The sequence below is a fragment of the Epinephelus lanceolatus genome, chromosome 8 (genome assembly GCF_041903045.1).
Source record: "Epinephelus lanceolatus isolate andai-2023 chromosome 8, ASM4190304v1, whole genome shotgun sequence".
In the NCBI taxonomy this organism is placed as follows: Eukaryota; Metazoa; Chordata; class Actinopteri; order Perciformes; family Serranidae; genus Epinephelus; species Epinephelus lanceolatus.
In genome coordinates, this window is record NC_135741.1 from 25,721,666 (window position 1) to 25,748,478 (window position 26,813).

General features: G+C 42.4%; 1 protein-coding gene across 1 annotated transcript; it reads left to right on the top strand.

Annotated features, from left to right (window-relative positions):
- The first annotated feature begins 2,707 nt into the window (after positions 1 to 2,707).
- Positions 2,708 to 25,425, top strand: LOC117258571 (uncharacterized). Its single transcript, XM_078170413.1, is given in 49 exon segments — positions 2,708 to 2,879; positions 3,142 to 3,380; positions 3,534 to 3,682; positions 3,805 to 3,933; positions 4,051 to 4,224; positions 4,351 to 4,524; positions 4,621 to 4,794; positions 4,895 to 5,050; positions 5,159 to 5,369; positions 5,456 to 5,595; positions 5,688 to 5,838; positions 6,058 to 6,161; positions 6,276 to 6,331; positions 7,476 to 7,588; positions 8,843 to 8,853; positions 9,085 to 9,278; positions 9,444 to 9,720; positions 9,844 to 9,921; positions 10,193 to 11,323; positions 11,421 to 11,606; positions 11,736 to 11,900; positions 12,025 to 12,283; positions 12,614 to 12,791; positions 12,869 to 12,981; positions 13,102 to 13,120; positions 13,256 to 13,372; positions 13,693 to 13,769; positions 13,974 to 14,134; positions 14,251 to 14,471; positions 14,587 to 14,686; positions 14,786 to 14,874; positions 14,999 to 15,255; positions 16,298 to 16,412; positions 16,504 to 16,701; positions 16,981 to 17,123; positions 17,252 to 17,391; positions 17,517 to 17,614; positions 18,065 to 18,151; positions 18,268 to 18,351; positions 18,444 to 18,503; positions 18,636 to 18,741; positions 19,613 to 19,732; positions 23,708 to 23,796; positions 23,798 to 23,852; positions 23,932 to 24,243; positions 24,459 to 24,585; positions 24,668 to 24,786; positions 24,894 to 24,940; positions 25,069 to 25,425. Coding segments are annotated over 49 exon segments (7,812 nt in total). The 5' UTR covers positions 2,708 to 2,741; the 3' UTR covers positions 25,240 to 25,425.
- Positions 25,426 to 26,813: the final 1,388 nt, after the last annotated feature.

Below are 26,813 nucleotides of genomic sequence, written 5' to 3' on the forward strand. Positions count from 1 at the left end.
AAGTTAACTGACATTCTTGAATACACCTTTAAACAAATGTATGCTGAACCATCAGTATCACTGTAAAGATCTGGAGCATTGTGTGTACTATCAAGAGTGGAGTTAGACATTATGACTTAACTATCCAAAAGATAAGTATTGCTGTTGGTGAGAAAATAAACAGTAGACACAACATTGAAACAAAGAGGAAGTACTTAATGGGGAGAGGATATGACAACATCTTGTGGATATGTCAACAGTTGTGGGATGGATGATGTATGTGTCAAAATGTGTGAAGCACCAACTCCTTCATGAAACCACTGTCTGAATCTTCAGTCCACCTTTTCATGAGGACACTGATAGGTACAAATTGACCATATAAGGCATGTCATTAGAGAATCTAATTACTCACCCTGTTATGTTGATTTTGTGAAGAAAAGATTTTTCTTGCATGCCTCTGTTGAACAAAGAATACAAAAACTGAGAAAATTCTTGATGAATTAAAGACATGGGGGCTGCATTTAGCAACAGCAAAACTACATCAAAACATCAGTTTACAAACTCCCACACAACTCGTGCGGTATAGTCTTGTTTATCCAGCCCTTTCCAGTGAAACGTATCTATGCTCTCATCAAAGCCAGATTCCATTGACAAAAACAATAATTTTACCACATTGAACATCTAAGTCACTGGTCTACCACTGCTTTGATCACTTAGTTTTGTTTGTGTTTAAGTGTGATTTTGCTGAATCTGAATCAATCCATTAAAAACACCAAAGTCACACAATAACACAAACAAACTTACTGATCAAGGAAACGGTAATCCAGCAGCTCCCGTGTTCTGCGAGGTAAAATTGCTGTTTTTGTTAATGGAGTCTGGCTTTGAAGAGAGCAAAAAGTTTCACTTCCGTTCAATTCCCCATCACAAAGGGCTGTCTGCTTGGGAAGTGCTGAACATACAACTGGATTATAGACTTGGATTATAGTTGGGTAAAAGTTTGTTCACTCTTGTTTTGACATAGTTTGGCTGTTGTTAAACACGGACCCCTATGACTTCAATTCATCAAGAATTTTCTCCATTTTTGAATTCTTCGTTTACCAGAGATGTAAGAACAGTTTTCTTCATGAATTCAGTGTAAAACGTGGCAACTAACTGATTTACAAATTGTCATCTGGGGAGTTAACTATTCCTTTAATTCTTTCTAACTCTCCAAATTAATAAAGTCTGCATTAGTTGCAGCTTTTGTAGCCACCTTTTTTCAACATGGCTTGGATGGTGACCAAAAGTATTTTGACTTGGCTCATCAGAAGAGTTGTTTGTTTTTGAGCAACTGAGTAAACATGTTTGCACAGAAAGAAAGGATGTCAGCAGCGTGCTCCCTGAAAAAAAAAAGTCCCTCATCTGCAGCTTTGACCATTCACGTGGGAACACAAGTGAGTCATGATATGCTGGCTGAGACACATTGTTGCCCACAACACCTTGATACTCGCATACCCCAGAATATCAACATGTACCAGTGTATACACACCACTGTAGGTCTATACTCAAGATTACAGATTAGCCAAGTTAAAAGTAATGTTATGTAATGAGATGTGCATGAGAAATAGAGCAGATCCAATTTGTTGGAACATGAGGGGAACTAGTCATTGCCAAATGAGACATAAAAGTCATTGCTAATAAATTGGGTCATCTCCGAGATGAAGTCAATGACGATGTTGCATCAGCAACAACGTACAGTGATGATGAAGCAAGTAGTTCCCCAGAATCTTGCCAACAACAAATCACATCACAGTGACAGAGGGATTTATTAATCACCTCAGTCATTTGTCATGAAATTTTTAATTGAATTAAATCCCAGAAAAAGAATAACAAGTGGGAAATTTTCCATAAGAATCTACTTCAGGCTTGGCCTAGTTTGACATTTATTCAGCACCCAACTATAGATAAAGAGGAAATAAATCTCTATTTATAATAAAAAGTGGAACAAACTTTTTTTTTATCATTACTTTGAGCCTTTAAATAACAGAAGTGTCTGGCTGGGTCCCATGATTAGTGTGTTCCATTCAGGTAAAAAATACATTAACATGTCAGGAATAGCTTTTTGCATCAATTAAAAGGAAGATAACGACAATGTGCACTGCGCATCTAAACACTGAGTGTATGCTCTCTTTAGGTTATTTCCTTAAAGCTTTTTTGTAACCATTTTTTTAAAGACGTAACAGCAACTTAAAGTAAATAATTGGTTGATCATTTGTGTGGGTTTTCAGGCAGCATGCTTTACTTTATAACATATTATGAATGCAACCATAATAATTTGCCATAATTGGTCTTATCCACCACTGCCATTGTTCACCCCCTCCAACTCGACATATGTCCAAAAAAGAGCAATTAGCTAACCACTCACAAGTTGTTAGGTAAAGCTAAATGTGGATATTTTGGAAATTCCCCTTGCCCATTCAGTGCAGTCCGTCAAGATGTAAGTGGGAGGGTTGAGGTTAGTAGTAGGCGGGGGCGAGGTTAGGTGACTAAGACGTCACATTGCATAAAAACAAGGTCCACAACCAAGGGCACACAGCAGAGACAACAAGAGCCACCAGTCAAAACAAAGAAGGAAGCAGCAGTGAAGGAGAAACACTGCTGATCGTCAGCGGAGAAGCTTTTTAATCCTTTTTGTCTCACTGAGCACTCATTCACTGCGAGGCTCGTATTGTCTATAATTATATTTTTGTTACATTTTGCAGAAATCTACAGCAGATCTCATCATGAGGTGCTGTGCGTTAGCTGTGTGTTTAATTTTGGGGATAAGTGTTCAGAACGGATGGAGCATTCCTCTCAAGACCCGCTTTGTCACCTTCCCAGGAGACATCCTCAAAAACATATCTGATAATGAACTGTCAGAGGTGAGTCATTTTGTCCTGATAGATTGAATTTCCCAAAACAGTGTGCAATCAGCCTGTCCGGGGAAGTAATTATCTGAATAGAGATGTCAATCATAATGTTAATGAAAAGAAAAATATTTAACAGTTTAACAGTGAGAGGATAGAATTTAATGTGTTTTTCAAACTAAGATTTTTTTTACAAGGACCCACTCTACTCTGCTCATCACATGATACAATCATCCACTTGGACTCATTAATGTGGTTTCTCATGTTCTCCTGCCAGAATTATCTCACGAAGTTCGGCTACATGCAAAAGCTGCACCGCAGTGGCTTCCAGTCTATGGTGTCCACTGAAAAGGCTTTGAAGAGGATGCAGAGGCAGATGGGGCTGGAGGAGACTGGAAAGCTGGATAAGTCCACCCTGGAAGTAATGAAGCGGCCTCGCTGTGGAGTTCCTGATGTGGCCAACTACCAAACATTTGCTGGAGACCTCAAATGGGACCATAACGATGTCACTTATAGGTGAGTAGAGACTTGATGACATTATAACACTTGTGCTTTGCAATGCAAGGCACCATATACAGAGAGCATCTCACATGCAGATATATCACGAAGTATCTTTACATTATCAGTTACAAGTCTGATAGCAGAGTGTCACTGTGCTCTCCTCCACAGGATCATTAACTACACTCCAGACCTGGAGAGCTCCCTGGTTGATGACGCCTTTGCCAGAGCCTTCAAGGTGTGGAGTGATGTGACCCCTCTGACTTTTACCCGCCTTTTTGATGGAACGGCTGACATCATGATTTCATTTGGAAAAGCTGGTATGTGTTTGTGCAGTGGTCATCTGTCTTCTCCATATTGCTGTCACATTGTTGAGTTATAATTTTGTATTAAACACAAGTCTAAAATCAAAAACTGATGTGCACTTTAATTTTCTATTCAGACCACGGAGACCCATACCCATTTGATGGTAAGGACGGTCTTCTGGCCCACGCTTATCCCCCTGGTGAGGGTATGCAGGGTGACGCCCACTTTGATGATGATGAATTTTGGACTCTGGGAAAAGGAGCAGGTAATCACACATACCAAAACAAAAAACTCAACCACCAACTGTTAATATGAGGCTGTCTCCCCCCAGTGTTCACTGTATACATTGCATTGAATGTGTTTTTTTTTTCTGTCATCCAAGTTGTGAAGACTCGCTATGGGAATGCTGATGGTGCTCTGTGCCACTTCCCCTTCACCTTCGAGGGCAAATCGTACACCACCTGTACCACTGATGGGCGTTCAGACAACCTGCCATGGTGCGCCACCACAGCTGACTACGGCCGAGACAAGAAATTCGGCTTCTGTCCAAGTGAACGTAAGCTTGACAATTTATTCTGCAAGGGGAATCACAGGCCAGAGGTCGGCTAGATGAGGTTTGCTTTAGTGGTATGCTGATTCGCTTCACCTGCTCATCCTTGCCCCTTCATTCTCATCCTGACAGTTCTGTTCACCTTTGGAGGAAACGCAGACGGAGCAGAGTGTGTCTTTCCCTTCGTCTTTCAGGGGGAGGAATATGACAGCTGTACCACAGAAGGCCGCAGTGATGGCTACCGCTGGTGTGCCACCACAAGCAACTTTGACAAGGACAAGAAATATGGATTCTGTCCCACTCGTGGTGAGTGACAGGAACCACAATGCATAAATGCAAGAGAGCTCCACCACAATGGGTTGTTTTCTTACTGTTGTTTTTGTTATGTCTTTGTTTGGCCAGACACCACTACAATCGGTGGAAATTCTGATGGAGCGCCGTGCCACTTCCCTTTTGTGTTCCTGGGTAAAGAGTATGACTCATGCACAAGCGAGGGACGAGGGGATGGCAAGTTGTGGTGCGCTACCACTGACAACTATGATGATGACAAAAAATGGGGTTTCTGTCCTGACCAGGGTAAGTTATATGAATATAACCTGGAGGAAGCAGAGTAGACAAAATGCTTTATGTCTTTACCTTTGCCATTCAACAATATTCCTTACTCTATGTGTTCCAGGTTACAGTCTGTTCCTGGTGGCAGCCCATGAGTTTGGACATGCCCTTGGCCTGGACCACTCCAACATAAGAGAGGCTCTCATGTACCCCATGTACAGCTACGTGGAAGACTTCTCCCTGCATGAAGATGACATTGAAGGCATTCAGTATCTCTATGGTGAGGTCACGACAAACTGTGTCATCATGCAAGATCACATCAAAATGTTTAAATTTCCAACTTCTCAACACTTTCTCTCAACTGACACTATCTTTTTTTTTTTTTCAGGACGCAAAACAGGCCCTGACCCCACGCCTCCTCAGCCCGACTTCACCACCACTACCCCCTACCCAGACCCTGATGAGACTGACCCCACAGATGAGCCAGACACCACCACTACCACCACTCGACCTGTGGACCCGTCCATAGATGCCTGCAAAGTGACCAAATTCGATACCATCACTGTGATTGAGGGAGAACTACATTTCTTCAAGGACGGGTAAGCAAATCAGTCTCTTCTTTGTAAAAAAAACAGAAACATAAAGCAGCAGCGCTGATGTGTTAATTGCATGATTCGATCAACAGACATTACTGGAAGATGTCCAGCAGGAGCAATGGAGGGCTCAAGGGACCATTTTCTATTTCTCAGAGGTGGCCCGCTCTGCCAGCAGTCATTGACTCTGCCTTTGAGAACATGCTGACCAGGAAATTGTACTTCTTCTCAGGTAATAAAGCTTCCTGCAGTGCATAAAGGGCCATTGGCACTTAAGCCAAAAGTGCAAGACCATTTTTTCTAATGACTGTTTTCCTTCTATAGGGACCCGATTCTGGGTGTACACAGGAAAGAGTGTCCTGGGTCCCCGCAGCATAGAGAAGCTCGGCCTCCCCAGCACTGTTCAGAAGGTGGAGGGAGCACTGCAGAGGGGGAAGGGCAAAGTACTGCTCTTCAGTGGGGAGAACTACTGGAGGTGAGTTAAATTTATGCTTGAAATCAGGATGGGATGCTGGAAGCTTTACAGCTCAAATTCAACCCTGTCTGCTCTTTGAGCCAGCCTGTTAAACCCCACCTCCACTGTGGTTTTCCATTCAACTGTAAAGCTTTTTTACAACATAACCAAAGTCTACAGTTTAAGACAGCTGATGGTTTTTGACATTTTTAATGACACTTGCTACTATAATTAACACAGGCTTGATGAGAAGGCCCAGAAAATCGACAAAGGCTACCCCAGATACACAGATGTTGTCTTTGGCGGCGTCCCCAATGATGCTCATGATGTGTTCCAGTACAAAGGTAATTTCAAATATTTATCTACTGAGCTAAATAAACAACATATAACAGTAGATTGTTGCATGTGAGAATTCTCATGTTGCATTCTAGTGATTAATGTCAATATTTCTGCTTTAGGTCACATCTACTTCTGCCGGGACCGCTTCTACTGGCGTATGAACTCCCGCAGGCAGGTGGATCGTGTTGGCTATGTGAAGTATGACCTCCTCAAGTGCTCAGATGGTTCAGCCACTCGGTATTGAGGACGTGAACACAAAGGGATGAGCTGGAAATCGTCTGTAATGTGGTAGCACCTATTTCTCTCTCCTGTGCAGGTGTCAGGGAAAATGTGATGCATTTTTTTGTGTATAGCGCCTGTTATATGATGTGTGTGCTTTCTGGGATGTGAATATTTGGCCACCATAGATGTTGGCTAATTGTATAGCATACAGTAATGGCCTGAAAATAACTTAAAAGCCCAAAGGAAAGCAAAACCAACTGTTATCTCTGGTGCTGCCCTGCCCTCAGTCTGATCATCTGTGAACTGGTTGGTTAAGGTGGTCGAAAATTTGACACCCGTATCCACAATTATAATATTCTTAAAAAGGTATCTGGATTCTGGATTTTCTAAATAATTTCTTTATGTCTGACAGGTTCAGATTCTTAACAGTATTAGATTATTTTGGTATTTATAGCATTATCTAATATTATTTTTGTGTCCTAGAGCTTGTTTGTTTTGTATAATTGTATGTGTGTATCTCTGAAAATGGCTTCAAAGCCAATTATTGCACTGGAAGACAATGCATGTCTCCTTCACTGAAATTATTTATAAGACTGATATGTTTTGTATTAAAGTTCTAACTTTCAATGCAATAAACATTCTGTGAGAAATACATACCACTGTCTGCTGTCATTAGTCCACTAACATTAACTGACGTGCACAACACTGCCATGCCAACACATTAATATTATTCGACAGTTTTAATCCATGTCCACGCAACAGCAAAAACATACAAATTTAATCCATGACTTTGGCTATATAAATATAATTTTATTATTCCTGCTATATCGATTATTAACTTCTCCCTCTTGGAAACAACAGCCCAAAGCGTATGCATATTACTCCGCATCCAATTGCGTAATACGCCCTCCTCTCAAAACAATAGTCCACTTAGTGTTTATAAACAACACATATACCGTATATCTGAAACAACATACAACGACCAATCGATCAGTAGGCACAAATTGGTAAAATTGGCAAACATTTCACTGTTTGGTTGAACACCGAAGCGGTTTCAGCAAAGATAATAAATAAGATCCGGTTGCGCGGACAGGAAGCAAGGAGAGTCTCATGGCGCCCGACTAGAATGGAGCAACAATTATCGGTTACTAATTTCTGTTCTATTTAGCGCATCTACACTAAAGGATACCTCTCTACTCGAAAATACACGGTAAGAAAAAAGCGTGGAGATTCTAATGCCGGAGAGGGAAAATATTTTCATTTTCTTCAGGGAGAGAATTTGGGCGGTCTGCCGCAGCTCAGGCCCTCGAGGTCCCCAGTAGAGCTTTCAGAATGCCTGAGTGTAAAACGGGGCTACCCTGTGTAAAATGGCGACGCGGAGCAGGCAGGACGAAGGGCAGCTGGGCCCGTATAAAACGGCTAACACACGTTGTGTTGGACGCTGTTACACTCGATATGTTGTCATGGCTAGATCGGTGACATGTTCTTCATTCAGCCGCGTTACCCACTCAACCACTGAAACTGTCATTAGGAACAATTATATTTGTTTTGCAGCTTTACAGAAGACACGGAGCTGACGATAATGCTTGTGAGCTAGCTTAAAGCTAACGGTAGCTACTCTGGCTCACCGTAAGCTAACGTCAGTTCCCGTAGCATCAAGTTTTTTAAATAACTTTGCTGCTTTGCATTACCGATGTCATTTTACAAGTACAGCCACACTTGACCAGCCACAATTTGAACTGTTCATCCCCAATAGAGAGATCTTTAATTCACACAAACATTTACGTCCTTGAGTGAAAACACTTCATGCAGCTAACTGATGCAGACAGATGCTAACGTAGGCAAATGCTAACATGACTTGTGCAGAGAAACAGCCGGAGAGAACCAGTTCTGTGTTCAGTACACTTATCTCCAATCAAGAGTTAATAAATAACGAACTCACTGAACACTCACTGAAATTAAAGTTGGGAAAAGACCATACACAAGATGCTGAGGGGCGAAGCTCTAACATTGAAATACACATATACTGTTTTACTAAACTGTGCATTGTATCCCAAACTCCCACTCAGCCATTATCAGTGTAGTGAAGTTGAAGTATAAAGTTTCAGAAAATAACATGTCTGAGTACATCAAAACTCTTTGTCAGAGTACATCTCAGTAAATGTACTTTTGTTATTTCCACCCCTGGGTATAAATATTGCCCAGCTTGCTATTTTAAACTTTGTTTCCATGTGTGCTCCATTAGGTACATTCCGACAAATCCATCTTTGGTATCACATTTCATATATAACCTTATAGGGACACACAAAACATTTTAACTGTATACACATACAATAAGCTTAAGAAAGAGAATATTATGTTTTCTGGAAAATTGATCACTTGACCCTTTCCCACAGTATATGTCCTTACTTCATCACAGTTCAGATAGTTTGACAAACTTTATTTTCTTTGCTCTCCTATCCAGGATGTCTGCAGGTCTCGAAGCCCATACTATCGTTTAAAAGTCATTCCACACTTTGCTGTTGATCTTGTGACAAGTAGCTGAGACTACAAAATATTTTAAGCTGTACAAATACTCCCAACACTCAAACAGAGCTGTCCTGTGACAAGGAACTAAAGAACTAGCCATGAGTTGTGTGCATCTTAACACAATGAACTTGCTGCACTTCAAATCTGATATTAAGTTTGTTTCATTTTTGTGGATAGCCATGGATTCGGAGGACAATGAGGTGGAGAGCAGCAGTGATGCAGGGCCCTCCGGGATGGAGGAGCCATCTGAAAGTGGCATGGGTATGGAGTCATCGGAGGCCATGTCTGCAGACAGCAGTGATGCTGCTGCCTCTCATGCTCAGGCCCCAGAGTCTGACTGCCATGTGGGACAGAGCTCAGAGGGACTTGTGGTAAGCTTTTTTTTTTTTATGAATAGAAAAATAAATCGGGTTTTTTTTTTGTGTGTTTTGGAGAAAACAGTCATACACTAAATGCAACAAAACCAGATTCAGCAGTTTGTCTTTTGTCACAAAAGTTTCTTGATCACCATCATGTTCTGGCCCCTCCCTGTCAAGGTGTTCATCCCAGAAACCAGCTCCAGTACAGACGTCAGAGTTTCGTCAGTCCACCTCCCAGACTCCTCCTCAGTGGCCCAGTCCACCAGTGTGTCCAGCGTCTCCACGGTGACTCAGTCAGTGCTGGTGTCTGAGTCAGCCCAAGTGCTGGTCCACTCCAGTGCTGCGTCTGAAGGAGCCATGATGGTTTCTGACTCAACTGCTTCTACCTCGTCAGACCTCGGGTCTGCCATTGACAAGATCATAGAGTCCACCATTGGCCCTGACATCATGAATGGTATTTCTACTGACACTTCACTTTCCGTCATATCATCGCCTGAACAGCTATAAGGTTGTGTCATTTTGATTAGTTTACCATAAAGTAGCAGCTTCATGATCCTGTGTGCTGTTCTTTCGTTAGGTTGCATAGCTGTGACCAGTGCAGAAGATGGAGGTGCAGAAACCACCCAATATTTGATATTACAGGGACCAGATGATGGTAAGTGCATTTTTAAAGTTGATGAGAAAATCATGACCACGTTTATATATAATTAAAACAATATGCTCTGGTAGGTGGGATGTGACTCACTGAGCATTGATTCATAGAGTGGATAAATTATTAAACCTTTCCATGTCAACTTGTTATGACACAACTTTAGTTTAGCCTTCTAGCAAGTTTTGAAGTAATTTAAATCCACTGAAGTTGATAACATGGGAATCATTTTTAATAAATTATACATGATCCATCTATATGTATGTGTCCACTGTAGGAGCTCCTATGGTAGCCCACATGTCATCTTCAGCCCTCTCTGATCGTATAGCCATAGAAGCTCTTGTTGAAGGCCCCACGTCCACCTGTCGGGACCAGGGAGACCTGCAGGGCAACCTCGAACCTGACCAGCCCGATGATCAGCCAGGTCACTCGGGTTACCCAGAGGACAGCAGCAGTCACCCTGACCAGCCCCAGCACTCCCACCCCTCCCAGTACATGAACTGCAGTGCAGATGGTCCAGACCAGACAGGGGAGTCTTCATCTTCATACGCAGAGTGTTCAGGCGAGGAACCTGACCAGACACGCTCCCAGTCAGGGTTCCCTGACTACAGTGGGGATAACAGTGACCAGGACCTGCCTGGATATGTGGAATGCAGTGGGGCCGACTCAAACCCCACCAGCCGAGGCCACTATGTGGTAGAATGCAGTGCCGGATACCTGGAGTGTGCGGTGGATGATGGAGAGCAACCACATCATTCACGGAGTTACATTGACAGTAGTGCAGACCACAGGACACAGACAAGTCGTCAGTATGGGGCAGCGTATGGAGGGGAGTGTGTTGCAGCTGCAGACTCTGAGCAACCAGGTTGTTCTCGGTATCAAGTGAGGGACGATGATGATGATGATGAGCAGAACCAGGATCCAGACCAGCCACAGCACTCCCAACAGCAGCCCCAGCACTCCTGTTACATGGAAAGCAGCAATGGCCCAGAGGCCTCTCTGTATGCCGATGACAGCTCCTCATCAGACCACCCTCTGGCTGACACTGCAGGTTCAGGTGGGCTTCCTGAGGCATTGGAGTGCAGCGAGAGCCAGCCTGGGCCCTACATCAGCAGCAGTGGGACATACACTTCCAATCCAGAGCCTGAGCTGGCTCAACAGTGCTCACCCAGCCAGGAGGAGCCTCAAGGCTCCCAGGGGCCACAGGATGAAGCTGGGCTGGTCAGGGAGATGGAGACATCGACGGTGGCAGAAGGCTCCGGAGACAGACCACCAAACCTGGCTGAGTTGGAGGAGATGATGGAAGTGGTGATTGTACAGCAGTTCAAGTGTAAGATGTGTCCATACAAAAGTGCCTCCAAAGACACACTTATTAACCACATGAGAGACAAACACTTCAAACCTGCAGGTAAGGTGGCGTGATTATAGGTCACTGAGCTTTTTTGTTCTTAGATTCTTAAAAAATTTTAAATAATTTTTTTTGTGGTGTGACGTCTGGTTTTTAGGGGAGATGTCAAAGAAGCGTAAACGTGGTCGGCCTCCTAAAAGTGAAACATTTGCCCGTCGCCAGGCAGAGAGGGAGGAAGCTGAAGAGAGGAAGGCAGCAAAGGCGAAGGCTGCTCAAGCTGCCCGACAAGCAGAGGAAGAGGAGGATGATATTGTGGATGCTGGTGCTATTGATAACCCTGGAGGTCAGTTAGGAAGATTATTATTTAGCCCTCAAGCAGATTAACATTCATACTTTTCTCAATTAGTGAGTCATTCAGAGAATAAGAATTATAGTCAAATACCCCTCCCTGTGCTCCTTTCTTTATTCTCAGAGGATAGTGACTACAACCCTGCAGAGGAGGACTGCAAAGGTAGACCACCTGCCATTATGAAGAAGCCCACTCCTCCTATATCCTCCTCCTCTCACGGGCGTCCTCGTCGTAAGGTTGGCCGTCCGAGGAAGTACAGCCTCATAGAAGAAAGCTACAACAGTAAAGGTCAGTTTTCAGCTTTGACAGAACAAAAACAGCCAATTGCTGCACAGAGAGGAGAGAGACACCATAAATTGTACAGCTTTAGGTTGCTTTATTTTCATTCTCCTTTCTCATTGATTTGTTATAGAAGCAGAGAGCGTTGCCAAGAAGCCCAGGGTTAGTGTGGATGCCAGTGCACCTGAAGAGGCAAGCTCTTCTGGACTAAACAATGGTCCTGCTGTAGTGACCAATGGAGACACAGCTGAGGCTGCAATAAGCCAATCAGACTCTGAGAACAAGGACCCTTCATCCAACACACAGCCAGAGGAGGAGTTCTTCCAGAGGAAACGTGGCCGACCCTCGAAGCGTTTCCTTCGCAAGAAGTATAAGAAGTATATAAACAGAAAGTAAGTATCAAATTATTTAAGGGTAACTATGCTCATTTTCTAAATTCATACATGTTATTTCTGGGGTCTAAGACAGCCCAAATTTGTCATGAGCAGCTCCAGAACTTAAATCCTATGACATGACACATTTGAGACTTACTTCTCTGGTTTCTGGCTTTGAGAGAGAGAAACTCATGTTAACAAATATTCTTTAACTTTTCTAGGCCATGGAAATAACATATTGGAATTATTAATTTAGGTTGTGTACCCCTTTAAATAAAGTTGTGTTACAAATAGTATCATATATTATTACAACAAGCAAATCACTTATTTCGCTTCCTTATCTTTCAGTCGGTACTATAAATCCCTCAAACCGCTCTTGAGACCTCACAACTGCTGGATCTGTGGCTCACGCTTCCTCACTCAAGAAGATTTGCGCTTCCACGTGGACTCTCATGAAGGCAATGATCCAGAGCTCTTCAAGTGCCTCCAGTGCAACTATCGCTGCAAGCGCTGGTCCTCACTCAAGGTCGGTTGCAGTAAAACAGGTCACAACATTCAGGTTACATGCACAGTTTCCTAAAAGTCTTGTGGGCTGTTTTTCAGGAACACATGTTTAATCATGAGGGTACTAAGCCTTTCAAATGTGAGGAGTGTGATTACACAAGTGTGTACAGGAAAGATGTCATCCGCCACTCAGCAGTCCACAACAAAGATAAGTGAGTAACTCAGACAAGATAAAGCACATCATACACAATACATGATTCCTGATACAGGACACATACAGGATACAGGTTTGAGAATATTGTTACTGATTTTTATTTTTTTCCCTCCTGCAGGAAAAGAAAGACAGAGTTGGTAAGACATTTCAGATATTATGCATTCTCAATGTTTTAGCAGAATTGCTGCAGCCTGTTTCTTTTTATGTGTGGTTGTAGATGGCGTTTGTGTCACTTAACTTTTAAACTGTGTTTTTTGTGCTCATTCTTGCAGGTACCAAAGGTCTCAGAGTTCCTCTGCCCTGTTTGTCACAGAGTTTATCCCATGCAGAAGAGACTGACTCAGCACATGAAGACCCACAGTTCAGAGAAACCACACATGTGTGATAAGGTCAGATATCAATGAATTAATATTTGGACATCGGTAACCCACTGAGGATTTCTAATAAAGATATTCTTGAAAAGGTCAATAGTTAAAATGAGTTTAGGGCGACAATGTTACTCATGTAGGATGCTTGTTTTATCACCCTTCTTTCTTTGAATGCACGATTTACTTACCCAGTAGTACAGTTTTATTGTGCAACAATGCTTTACGTATATGTAACGGTGTCCTTATAGGAAAGTGAGGGCACACAATTTTTATGGACTTTTTTTGTACCTACTCTGAAATTCCTCAGAACTCTTGCTGAAGATGCCTCTCTGTCTTTGCAGTGTGGCAAATCCTTCAAGAAACGGTACACATTCAAAATGCACCTGCTGACTCACATCCAGAGTCTTGGAGACAGCAAGTCAGTACTGGAAACTTTTATTGCACCTCTTAATATTGTCATGCGTCAGTCTGTATTTCAAAAACATGCGTGTAACAGAATTGTCTCATCAGCACTTCGGATTAGAATATGCCTTAATGAATCAACATTAGTCATTTGTTGTTTGATGTTAGTAATGATGAGATCGTCATCATAGTGAGTAACTCTTGGATGTGTCTGTGCCAGGTTCAAGTGTGAATTCTGTGAATACACTTGTGACAACAAGAAACTGCTGCTCAACCATCAGCTGTCCCACACCAACGAACGGCCCTTCAAGTGTGACTACTGCAAGTACTCCACTTCTAAAGAGGAGTTCCTGGTCTCCCATTTGGCCATCAAGCACACAGGTCAGTGTGGCAGAAAGGCTTCATTAAGTTTATTTAAACTAAGCATGATTTTTTTGTTCACCAGATGAAGGTAATACTGTACAACACCTTTACAATTCACGCTGTGTCCTCTACAGGGGAGAAGCCTTTCTCCTGTGATATGTGTCACTTCACGACCAAGCATAGGAAGAACTTGCGTCTACATGTGCAATGTCGCCACCCTGAGACGTTTGAAGAGTGGTCTGTGGCCCACCCTGAGGAGCCAGTCAGGAGGAGACGCAGACCCTTCTTCACCCTGCAGCAGATAGAGGAGCTCAAACAACAACATGACGAGACACAGGATTTGCAGAACACAATTGTGAGTCTGTTAGAGGTTTTTTGTTGTTTAACTCAGGCCTGTTTTGGATTTAATTTTAGCATGTGTTAAATTTTGTGACACTGGGAGATAACTGTTTTTTACCACCCTGCATTAGGTTGCAGTGGATTCTGCGACACTACAAGCCATGCAGGGTATGGAAAATGCCTCCGTGTCCCAGGATGCCTTGGGAAACACCACCATCATCTATGAACAAGGTCAGTCCTCTTGTCATCAAGAGACATTTTTAGTATTTCTGGCGATTAATGCCACCTTAAGGACAAAAGTTGACTTTTTTTTTACTGTGTGCTCCTCAGCTGAATCCAGTGATCAGTCCGCCCAGAATGCACTTGACCTGCTGCTGAATATGAGCAATGCCCGGGAATTGGTTGGAAACGCCTTACAGGTTTGTGCTATGGCTCATCAAAATAATTCACTTTACATAAGCAGGCAACATTTATGTAAAGAGTACTCTTGCATTTGGAAATGAGCGTGAAACAGTGTAGAATTTGACTGATTGTATGCCTCAGGTGGCGGTGCTGAAGTCAGATGTCAAAGCTTTGGAAAAGGGCACATGGAGTACGGTGACCACAGCACCAGGCCAGGCACAAAAGGTCGTGACTTTCCATGTGTCTGAGAACGGTGAGACGGTGCTACAAGAGGCCTACGAGGCAGCCACCTCTGAAACAGGAGAGCTCACTCAGATTGCCATCGAAGCCTACGAGGGCGGAGGAGACTTCAGTGTGGTGGAACAGGCGGCTGAAGAGATCCACAGCCCTGGATACAGGTAAGTGTTATTTTCTGTGATTAAGTGGAACATAGGGATGCACCGAAATGAAAATTTGTGGCCAAAGCTAAACGCCGAATAATGTTAAACCCTTGGCCGAATACTGAATACCGAGTACCGAATACCGAATATCGTTGTTTAGTTTTTCATTCATTTTTGCAGAGGAACCCCCTCCAGATTAGTGTTGTCACAGTACCAAAATTGGATCCCACTGTACGATACCAATGAAAATATCATGGTTCTGAGTAGTATCACGATACCACAGCAAAAATGAGGCAGATGTGCCTTTTGTCATTTATAAAACGATAAATCACTTTTCTATAATACATCAATGATATTTCAATGGAATAAATTACTTAGTGACTTATTCATACTTCAAAAACAGCATCAATCAGTGATTAAGATAGGGGGGATCAAAATAAAATAAATAAATAAAATAAAAATCAACCAGCTGCCCTCCTCCCCTTCATAAGTAAAGAACAGTCCCTAAAGTGCGGTGAGGTTTGTGGGCCGTGAACGGCTCGTTTCTCCTCTGACACGTCACATACCTGTGTTCGGCTGGCTCGGCTATAAAGGTACTTCTGGGCAGTCCACACGCCCAGAAGAGGATATTATTGGAGCTGACTTCTCCGCCGTTTTCGTTTCTGCTGCTGGTTGAAATCTGTAGGCTGCTCGCACAGCGTGCTGAATGATTTAAGCCTATTTTGCTCGCTCAAAACTATTTTTAGTCGCAAATGCGAGTGCGGTGACGGACGGATCGCCACACTGCCGTCATTTTACTCCGCCTGTCAAGGCACGCTGTTTGATTGCGTTATCAAAACACACCGCTATTATTCAGCCTTGCTTTTAACTTATTCCACCGAATACCGAATGTGTGTTTTTTGCAATATTCGGCCGAATATATTCAGTTACCGAATATTCGGTGCATCCCTAGTGGAACAGATGATATTAGCCTGGAAAATACAGTCACATGATAGGACTTACTAATGACCTTCCTAATGTCTCAACAGTCTGTAATGTCATGAAACTGTTGTCTTTGCAGTAATGATGAGAGCAGTCCTTCTCAAGCTGCAGAAGTCTCCGGGTCAGAGAGCCTGAAAGGTGACAAGTACTACCTTACATCAGCACTACCTGATGGGGTTCTGCAACAGGTGGAGGTAACTGTGAAAGATCAGTTGTGTTGATGTGTAAAAATCTGTGTACACTGAGTATCCTTCCTTTCAGACTGTGTCGTTTGTTTTCTGTCAGCTGAGCAGTGAAGCTCCAGCCTCTCCCTCTGCTGTGAGCTCTCCTGGCATGGGCACAAAGAGGTTTTCCTGCAGAATATGCATGGAGTCTTTCCATGGACGCTCTGACATGGAAAACCACAAGAGGGCACACTTGGATCCCAACACCTTCAAATGTCCTGATTGTGATTTCACCTCCACTTCCTGGCCTGAGGTCAAGGTGAGTACTCAACTCTGTAATTTTTTTGAAATCTTAACAAAAAGATATTTGTTTTAATTGAGAAGGCACAGACAATAATCACAAATTAAAGTAATGAGCTGCCATAAACTGATCCAAGATTCTCCACAGGGTGCAGTAATGACACTCTTATGAATATTCAACATCTCATCAAATTAAGTTTTAACAGGGTGACAGAAAATGTAGCAGCATTTCCGTCCTCATGTGTAAAATTTGTATGTGTTTTAAGGCGTTTCTATCATTTCATCCTATTTATTTTAGGCTCACATGGGGCTGCACTCCTATCTACGCCCTCACAAGTGTCCAAACTGTAGCTTTGCCTCCAAGAACAAGAAGGACCTGCGCCGACACATGATGACACACACCAATGAGAAACCATTTTCTTGCAAACTTTGTGGACAAAGGTGAAAGTGTAACTAATTTAACTCTTTACAAAAAAAGGAACTCGTATGCAACATAGCTGCACACATTAGTTAACAAAATGGTAATGAACAGCTACCAATACATATGTTTTTTTCGCCCAATATCTCAGGTTTAACCGTAATGGCCATCTGAAGTTTCACATGGAGCGTCTCCACAATCAGGATCATCCTGCTCGCAAGAGTCGCACCGCCACATCTCAGCAGACCATCATAGTGAACAGTGACGAGGAGGCGCTGGCCACACTACAGTGTAAGGAACACAAATGAAATGAAAATTAATGAATGATTTCAAGTGTTAGAGTTATGGGTTTATAGGTAATAAACAAAGGCCACATTTAGTGTAAAACAAAATGTGTATTTGTTTGTGTTTCTCAGCCCTGCAGGCACATCAGACAGTGATCACTCCGGAGCGGTTGCAGGCTCTGGGACAGGAGCACATCATTGTAGCACAAGAACAGGCACTGTCAGACCAGGTACCTCAACAGTCCACATTATACTGGACATATGTGTAACTTAAAGGAGCTGTATGCAACATTCAGTGCTTATCTTTGATTCAGAGTCTGAGCTGGTATTGTCTAAACACAGCTCTAAATATGGAGGTGCCTGAGCCAGTGGCTAGCAGCTAACAGTGCTTAACAATGCTGACAGAACTAACAGTGTTAACGTGGTCAGGACTGGAAGACAAAGCTGTCCCACCACTGTGGGTTGGGATGGCATTACCAGCAGTAATTGTCGTATGAGCATGGCGCAGAGCATCAGGATGCAATAGCATGCATGTTCAGCTGGAGTGTTTGCTTCTATATAAATGCTGTGAATGTTGGATACAGCTCCTTTTAACAGTATTTTTTGAAATAGGTCATTCTTGCATACAGTATGTACCCACTCTGTTTTAAACTAAATGCACTGATGTGTACATTAATCAGGAGGAGGGCACATACATCCAGCAGATAACCACCATAGATGGACAGACAGTTCAGCATCTGATGTCAGGAGAGAACCAGGTGACTGAGGTAAGAGACAGTTTGTAGATTCTACTGTGACAATACTGGAGTATCAGAAGTATATTTATAACAGAGCCCATATTATAATCTTAAGCTTTCATGTCACCTCATTTGTCCTGTTCCAGGTTCAGTACATCATCTCACAGGATGGAGTGCAGCACTTGATCCCTCAAGAGTATGTAGTAGTAGCTGATGGCAACCACATACAGGTAATATCTCATAAGAAGTCACCATGACTGAGGGATACATGCAGTGTTTCAAGGTGATAATGTCTTGTTCTAACTGCTCTTCTGTTCCTCAGATGCCAGATGGACAGATCATCCAGTATGAGCATGACGGGGCCTTTCTGCAGGAGCAACAGGTGAGGCAGATATCGATCACTTGACAGTACAGAGATTGAAAATGACAGTGAGGCAGATAACCTAAAATGCTGAAAAGCCAGAGTTTTTTGTTATGACAGAAGCTCATTGCGTCACGTCCTTTATGTGTTCAGATTGCTGTAAGTCATGACGGTCAGATCCAGTATCTGCCCGTGAGCTCGGAGCAACAGATGGTGAATCCTGAGGATCTGGAGGCTGCTGCCCACTCTGCTGTCACAGGTTGGCTCTCTTAGGGAACAGATTGCATTTCACATGTTTTATATTCAGTCCAACACTACACTGTTCGTTTGTTTTTATGTACCAAAGTCATTAAAGATCATGCCTAAGATTCTGCATGGAGCATTTTCCAAAGCATACCACACGTCTCTAGGTTCAGGCATTTTTCAGGTGTTGACTTACTCTGAGATAAAAATAAGCTTGTGGGGATTTTATTTTTATGTAGGTAATCTATTCAGTTGATCATTTAGTTTTTTTTATCAAATGTGCATTATTATAGCCTGCTAATGTAGTTGAGAGTATTTTGGAAATGCTCGAGGATACTCTCATGCATACTTGAGTCAGAGGTAAGTGTTGTGATTAGGGTTGGGTACCGTTCATAATTGAAATGATACGGTACCGGTACCAGTATCTGGAATTCGGTACCGGTACCAAACGGTACCTTATTTTGGTACTTTTTAAAGTCTAAACTTCTCAGTTTCAACATTTTATTGAGAACATTTAGGAACAGTGCTGCACGTTAACTTTTGTCTGCACATTTTTTTGTCGCCATTGTTGCTGAGTCTGAGGTGTGTGTCATGCGCTCTCGCTCCACCTCCACCTCAGGTACCGAAATTTGGCACTGTTTCATTTTATGTAAATGGGTACTCCGTAGTACCGACGTGAATCGGTACCAAGTACAAAAAGTACCAAGTTTCGGTACCCACTCCTAGTTGTGATCATACATCATTCGTAGATGATGAGATAAAACCACTTTCTCATCATCTTACCCATTGAGAATAATTATAAGTTTGAAAATGACATGAGTCATTATGATGAAGAGCAATAGTAACTATTTCATATCAAACTAAATGGACCATCTTTGTTCTTACAGCTGTAGCGGACGCAGCCATGGCGCAGACACAGACAGTCTACACCGAAGCTACACCTGAACAGCTGGAGCAGCTGCAGCAGCAAGGCATCCACTATGATGTCATTACCTTTACAGATGAATAGATGGCTGTTTAAATACAACCGGGATACAACCAACTACAAACCACTATGAGCTGACAAGTACAGTGACCTCAACTTATTTATGCATTCAGCTGGCTGTGAACTAAAGCGTTATCGCCTCTACAGTATCATCTGCTCGGGGGTGGTTGCACTGTTTAATAAGATCAACAACTTTTTTATAAATTCAAGTTATTGCACCCATTGCTTCTAACTTAATCAAAGGGGCTGTGCATTTAAGAGTCAGTTAAGCAAGATTGGTGTGTTCTGTAATTATTAAAGATGATTTGTGTTTACGTGCCTCAACTGCTTCCATTTGCAAGACAATGTTATCAAAGAAAAAGAAATGGCTTCTATCATGTTTTAGGAATAATATACTGAGCGTCCAAATGAACATTTTAGTTTTTGAAAGGAGTGAAATGAAAAGGGAGTGTTTATTTTTGATCTTTAATGATAACGTAAGAGTATATGGATAATTGTTAGAATGACACAACATTATGTTAACTAAGTATTGTTATGTACATACCTTTTGCATTTGTCTTCTGTTCTGTGACGGGGGTAAAGTTTTGATTTGGTGGGTATGAAGTGTTTAATAAGCTGAAAGCTGACACCAAATAAATCACTTTGTGTATACTTGTGTATTCTCTCTAATGTGTCCATGAATATCTAGATTTTACTCCGATGACTTTCGTTCTTTAAGGTACACTATGCAGGATTTTCTTTAAAGAACAGTGTATATGCTGCCTTCAAATGGAACTGGTAAAGGTGTGCATAAGACTTGGGAAGCTGTGTACATGATATGCTTGGCGTTACAGTGGTTAACTTGTGAGAGCACCGCTGCTAGGCAATGGCAACATGGATGTGACTGTCGGCATCTAGAAATCACTGAGGCTAAGAGGAAGAAGATGAGGTTCAACTTTTTCCTCAGATGAGTAAAATTACAAAGAAAAACTCCATTAATGACTACAATTACAATGTATTATCTTGCTATCCACCTCAAAATGAACTTCCATGAGGCCGCCATTTTCTGAAAACGTCTGCAAACACACCACAGCTTATGAAGTAGCAGCTTTCAGAAAATGCCACTTCTAAGGTTGTGACCACCACAAGAGAGGGTCATTCGTATAGATTCTTATCATGAGCACAGTACACTCGACTTCATTTGAAGGCAGTAATAGACTCATACAATAGTAATCCCTCTTAGTCATCACTTCTGATTTACTAAAAGTGCGTGGTGGTGTATTTACCTGCAGAGACTCTTCCCTCTGCCTGTATTTTATTTTCTTCTTACCTCGCTGTGTTCGGGACATTACTGGGTTTAGCAGGAAAGTGAGGTCAGGACTTTATGAAATGGTAGTGACCAGGCGGCAGACCATAAGTAGCAAACATTTGAGGGGAAGCTATGAAAATTGCAGACACAGCGCTGAAAAAATATAGTGAGGTGAAAAGCCAAAGCTTTTTGACTCAAGACTTTACAAAGCTGACAGTTCCTGCAGAGTATACCTTTAAAACATGTTCCTCAGGAACCCATGAGATAAAGTGTGGGGTCCCCCAGGGGTCAATTTTAGGTCCAACTCTTTAATCTCTACATGCTTCCCGTGGGGGACGTCATCAGGAGGCACGGCATCAGCTTTCATAGTTATGCTGATGATACGCAACTGTACATTGCCGTGTCTCCTGATGACGCAGGGATAATTGATGCCCTTTTTAACTACATTTTAGACATAAAGTCATGGATGGCAGCGAATTTCCTGCAGCTCAGGACAAAACAGAGGTTTTAGTCATTGGTCCTGAAGGCCAGAGAGAGAAACTTTGACCAAAATTACAGGATTTTAAACCAACACAATCCGTGAAAAATCTGGGTGTGATTTTTGACTCTGAGCTCTGTTTTATTCCACATATTAAAAACATAACAAAGACAGGTTTCTACCACCTTAAGAATATAGCCAGAGTCCACCTGTTTCTCTCTCAGGCCAGCACAGAGGTGCTGATGCATGCTTTTATCTCCTGTAGGTTAGAGTATTGTAATACCCTGCTCTCTGGTCTTCCCAAAAAGAGTATCTCAAATCTACAATTATTACAGAATTCAGCCGCACGAGTGCTGACGAGGACCAGAGGGCGGGAGCACATTACACCAGTTTTAAAATCGCTGCATTGGCTCCCCCTGTGCTTCAGGATCGATTTTAAGGTTCTTTTATTAGATTTTAAATGTCTTAACGGTCTTGGGCCTTCTTATTTATCTGACCTGCTTTTACCATATCAACTCTCGCGGACCCTGAGGTCCTCCGGCACCAATCTTTTAACCATACCACAAGTTAGGACTAAAACACATGGGGAGGCAGCATTTAGTTATTATGGCCCCCGATTGTGGGGGTCCATGTCATTGGTCCGACAGCCCATTCGTCCGACATCCCATTAGTCCGACGGTCCACGGTGCTGAACGGCTCCTGGCGGGCGTATTTCTACCTTGATGGTGCACTGCGACCGGCTCTGGGTCAGCTGGGAAAGGCTTGAGGCGAAGCAGGCTCGGAGCATATGTGTTTGTCACTTTCTTTTTCATTTTAACCCACACCATGATCTTTTCCTGACCCTAACCAAGTGGTTTTTGTGCCTAAACCTAACCAGATCTTAACCACAGGACATCATGATGATTTTGGAACGGACTTCGGAACAATGAGTTTAATATGGTCGGAACAATGGGCTGTCGGACCAATGGGCTGTTGGACCAATGGGCAGTTCCCGATTGGGGTACAGCCTGCCAGAGAACATCAGGGCTGCAGAGACTGCTGATGTTTTTAAAAAGAGGCTCAAGACTCATCTTTTTAATCAGGCTTTTAACTGATCTCTTTATTTATCTATTTTAAATTCCTTTTATCAGGCTTTTAACAGATTCATCTATTTCTTTTTTGTTTTTGTTTTTTTTTTAAAAATGCTCTTACCTTTCCTATTTTTACGTTCTTATCTCATTCTCACCTAGTTATTAACTTAATTTTATGAGCTAAATAGCTTTTTGTTTATTTGGTTCATTTTATACCTTTAATCCTATCCTACTGTTTTAGTCTGTTTTTAGCTCCAGTGTTTCCTCATGGGGGCCTACCACACTGAGAGTTGTTCCTGGTCTACCGATGGGGGTGCCGTCCTGTGGACAGCTCTGACCTGGGTGGCTGAAGGGCACTGCATTTCGGTGTGGGGCCTCCTGTCTGCCCGGGTCGGGGTAGTCTCTACGGCGGCGCTCCCTGTGGCCGTGGTCCGTGGGCCCTCTCAGTGTGGATGGCCCCCAGAGGTGGCTTTTTCCTTGCCTCGGGTCTCGGTGCTCGGCCATGTCTCTTTAGTGATAGCTAGTGTGTGTGTGTGTGTGTGTGTGTGTGTATATGTGTATACTTATGTATTTCTATGTGGGGTGGGAGGGTTGGGTTTTCTCTTTTCTTTTTTGTTTTCTGTTTTGGTTCTTTGTTGTTTTTATCCTCTGTGAGGCACTTTGTGTTACTGTCATATGAAAAGTACTTTATAAATAAAGTTGATTTGATTTGATTTGATTTGAAAATTATTTATCTGCTTCAAAATATAACACAGTGGACACAATAAAAGCAAAGCCATTATACAAGAATCACACTGCAAGCCTCAGCCACAATGAGTTGATGCAACTTTATAGACATTGTGAGACTGTCACATTGCATTATAATGTGCTAATGGCAATTCCAGCAACAACATTTTAGCAACAGGGAACAAGGAAGCAATGACAGGAAAACATGAGCAATGTAATGTAATCCAATACCAGCACACCACAACTACGACTTCTGATGGTGTGGACATCAGCAGGGTTGTTGTTATTAGGATGTAATACACTATTCTGTACAGTGCCTGTGTCAACACTCCGTACCTCAGCATTATGGAAACAGCTATAAAGAAGCTAAATATAAAATATATCAGAAGCATGCCACAACATTCCTCATAGAGGACGTCTGTCTGTGTCCTCCAGCTGATGAACTGACAACTTCCTCCTTTCCTCAGCAAGGAGGGGCTTCTAATCCTCTAAAAAGAGTGGAAAACTGTCAAAAAGTGCTGAGGCTCACTGAGCATTACACTGAAGATGAAGTTTTCCTTTGTCTTGGTTCTTTTATTAGGTATGGTTTAAATAAAATTACACTTTTCAGCTCTCCAGTGCCTGTAATGACACATTACTAAGGTATGTTTGTTTTGCAGATATCCCTCATCTAAACGGGCAGCAGAAGATCAAGGAGTTTGAACATGTCCTGCTGAGACTGGCCTTCCCTTCATTTTACAATAGTTACAACAAGTCCTGCTGTAAACTCTATCCAGGAGGATGCTACAAGCTGCTGGACAGTGCAGGGTTCACCTGTGATTTACTGAGAGGACGAGTTACGAAAACTGAGAAAGATGGCTGGATTGAATTTAAGATATCGAACGTGCGGTTCGTGGACGGAGGCTATTACAGATGTATTGTTCTGGGAACTGAAAACCGCATCTACAGTGATTACTTCGTCGAGGTGTATGGTAAGCAGTCTAAAAATCTTCATTGATGTGATGTTATAAATGTGAATCATGCAATAGCCTCTAGTGTGCACAATAATGTTTGGCCAGAAACTGCTTTATCACATCTTAATATTTACTGGCAAAATGATATTTTAGTGTAAAGTAGGGAAACAATTGCAAAGGTTTATTCTTGCCATAAACTCTGGAGGCTTATTTGCCATTCTTGCATTTTGCAGAGGTTTCAGGTCACCACACTCAGTCTCACCCATCACTGACAACAACCATCAATGCCCCCAACACCTCCACAACACTCCCAGAATCCACCGAGCCATCTCTGGCACAGGACCGCAGTGACAGTCTCAGGTTTTCACTCTGCAGATCACTCATTTTCAGTGTACAGTGTAGTCTGACTGAAGATAAGAGATGTATTTTTCTTCCTCTCCAGAGTCCCCTGGAGTTTTGGCCTGCCTCTAGCTGTCATTGTGTCTATTACAGTGATGATTCTGATCACTTCAGTTATTGGTGTTGTTTGCTGCAGAGTCAAGACGAAGCGTAAACAGCTGGGTAAGCAGTTTTCTTAAATTTATGATTGCAAAGATCTGAGAGTCTAAAAAAAACACTGTGCTTCTTTTTCTGGGAACGGGTAAACGTGATCATGTTTTTCTTTGTAGACAAATATGGAGAAACTCAGTGTGAGTCACAGAAACAAGAGGCCCCGGTGAGTGCTAAACAGGGAACATGTCGCCTCTGTGATTCATTGTCACTTGTTTTTGGAAAGCACATTGCATGTTTATGTTTCAGACTTCCTCCACAACACTGTCTCCTGACAAAATGTGTCTCCCACAGGAAATGAGCAGCATAGTCTACACAACAGTGGACTTCAGAGTTCACCAGAAATCGACAGAGTTGTACGCAAACCTGAGGATGTACAATACACAAGTGGGAGCACCTGATTCAACCTGGAGCACGGAGCATGATGGGATGGTGGAGTACTCCACACTCGCAATCCACCAGTGAAAGTTTCGATAGTTTGTGTTTAATGGGACTGATTTTATTTGTTCCACCACAGAAATCCATTCATTTAAATCATAAATGTCAGTTTACCTGTCATGGTTAGTGCTGCTCAGCCTGTGCAGTGTTTGAAAGACATTCACCAGACAGGGAGGATCCAACAAAGACATGCATTTGGCTGCATTAAAGGAAAAGTTTACCACAAAATAAAAAATACAGATTTTCACTCTTGCCTGTAATGTTATTTATCAGTCTAGATTGTTTTGGTGTGAGTTGCCGAGTATTTGAGATATTGGCCGTAGAGATGTCTGCCTTCTCTCTAATATAATGGAACTAGTTGGCACTCGGCTTGTGGTGCTCAAAGTGCCAAAAAATTACATTTGAAAAACTCAGCAGTATAGTTTCTTTACAGAAATGATGACCTCGTTACTCAAGATAATCCACAGACCTTGTTGTGAGAAGTTTCATGTAGGAACTATTTTCTTTATCCCCGTGTCAGTGTGTGTTTTCTCCAGATACTCCAGCTTCCTCCCACAGTCCAAAAAACACGCAGGTTAAGTTAACTGGTAACTCTGAATGGTTGTCTGTCTCTATGTGTTTGCTTTGCAATATTCTGGCGACCTGTCCAGGGTGTACCCCGCCTGTCACCTAATGTCAGCTGCGATAGGCTCCAGCCTTCCATGACCCATAACAGAATAAGCAGTTACACCTGCAAACCATATCCCTATGCAGAAAGAAGCATGTGTCTACCCATGGATGAGAGGCTCATGCTCATTGGGGGGCATGATAATATAATATGTAAATATTAATGGCATCCTCCTCAGCTGAGCTGTAATGTTAGCTAGCTCAGAGGTGCTAGGTGAGTTAGCACTAGATGCACGCTTCCTTCTGATACATTTGGCAGGTGTAGTTCGGTAGAAGGAAAATAGGTCTGTGGATTATCTTGAGTTACCAGGTCGTGATTTCTGGAAGGAGTCACTGCCATTGAGTTTTTTTAGTGTATTTTTTGATCCTCTGAGCACCACAAGCCGAAGTGCCATCTAGTTCCATTACATCAGAGAGAAGGCAGACATCTCTATGGCCGATATCTCCAACCCTTGGCAACTCACGCCAAAACAATCTAGCTTAATAAAAAGCACTACAGGTAAAAGGAACAATGTGTATTTTTGATTTTGGGTTAAACTGTCCCTTTGAGGGAAATGACGGATCCAGCATTTTTGGATCTTGACCCATACTAGGGACTAAAAATCACTATTCTTTTGTCTGCTGTTAGTTCCCCAATTTGTATAAAAGTGCAATAGTTAATCACTGAACAACTCTTTAATTGTATATAGTTTTGTGTTGTTTGTGAAAATGATAAATGACATCAAAATGAAACCATACTGGATTAAAGAAATGAACATAGTCTGGTAAAATTATGACAAAACATTTGTTTTTGCTTTCATGTCATTTTCTCTTCTGACACTGTGTTCACACCGTGTGGAACTAGCAGCAGAGTTGTCAGATTATGTCATCAGGTTATCTTTTGTTATATCAGTGTTTGTACTTATCAGTTTCCTCTCGATTACAACCTGGCCCCA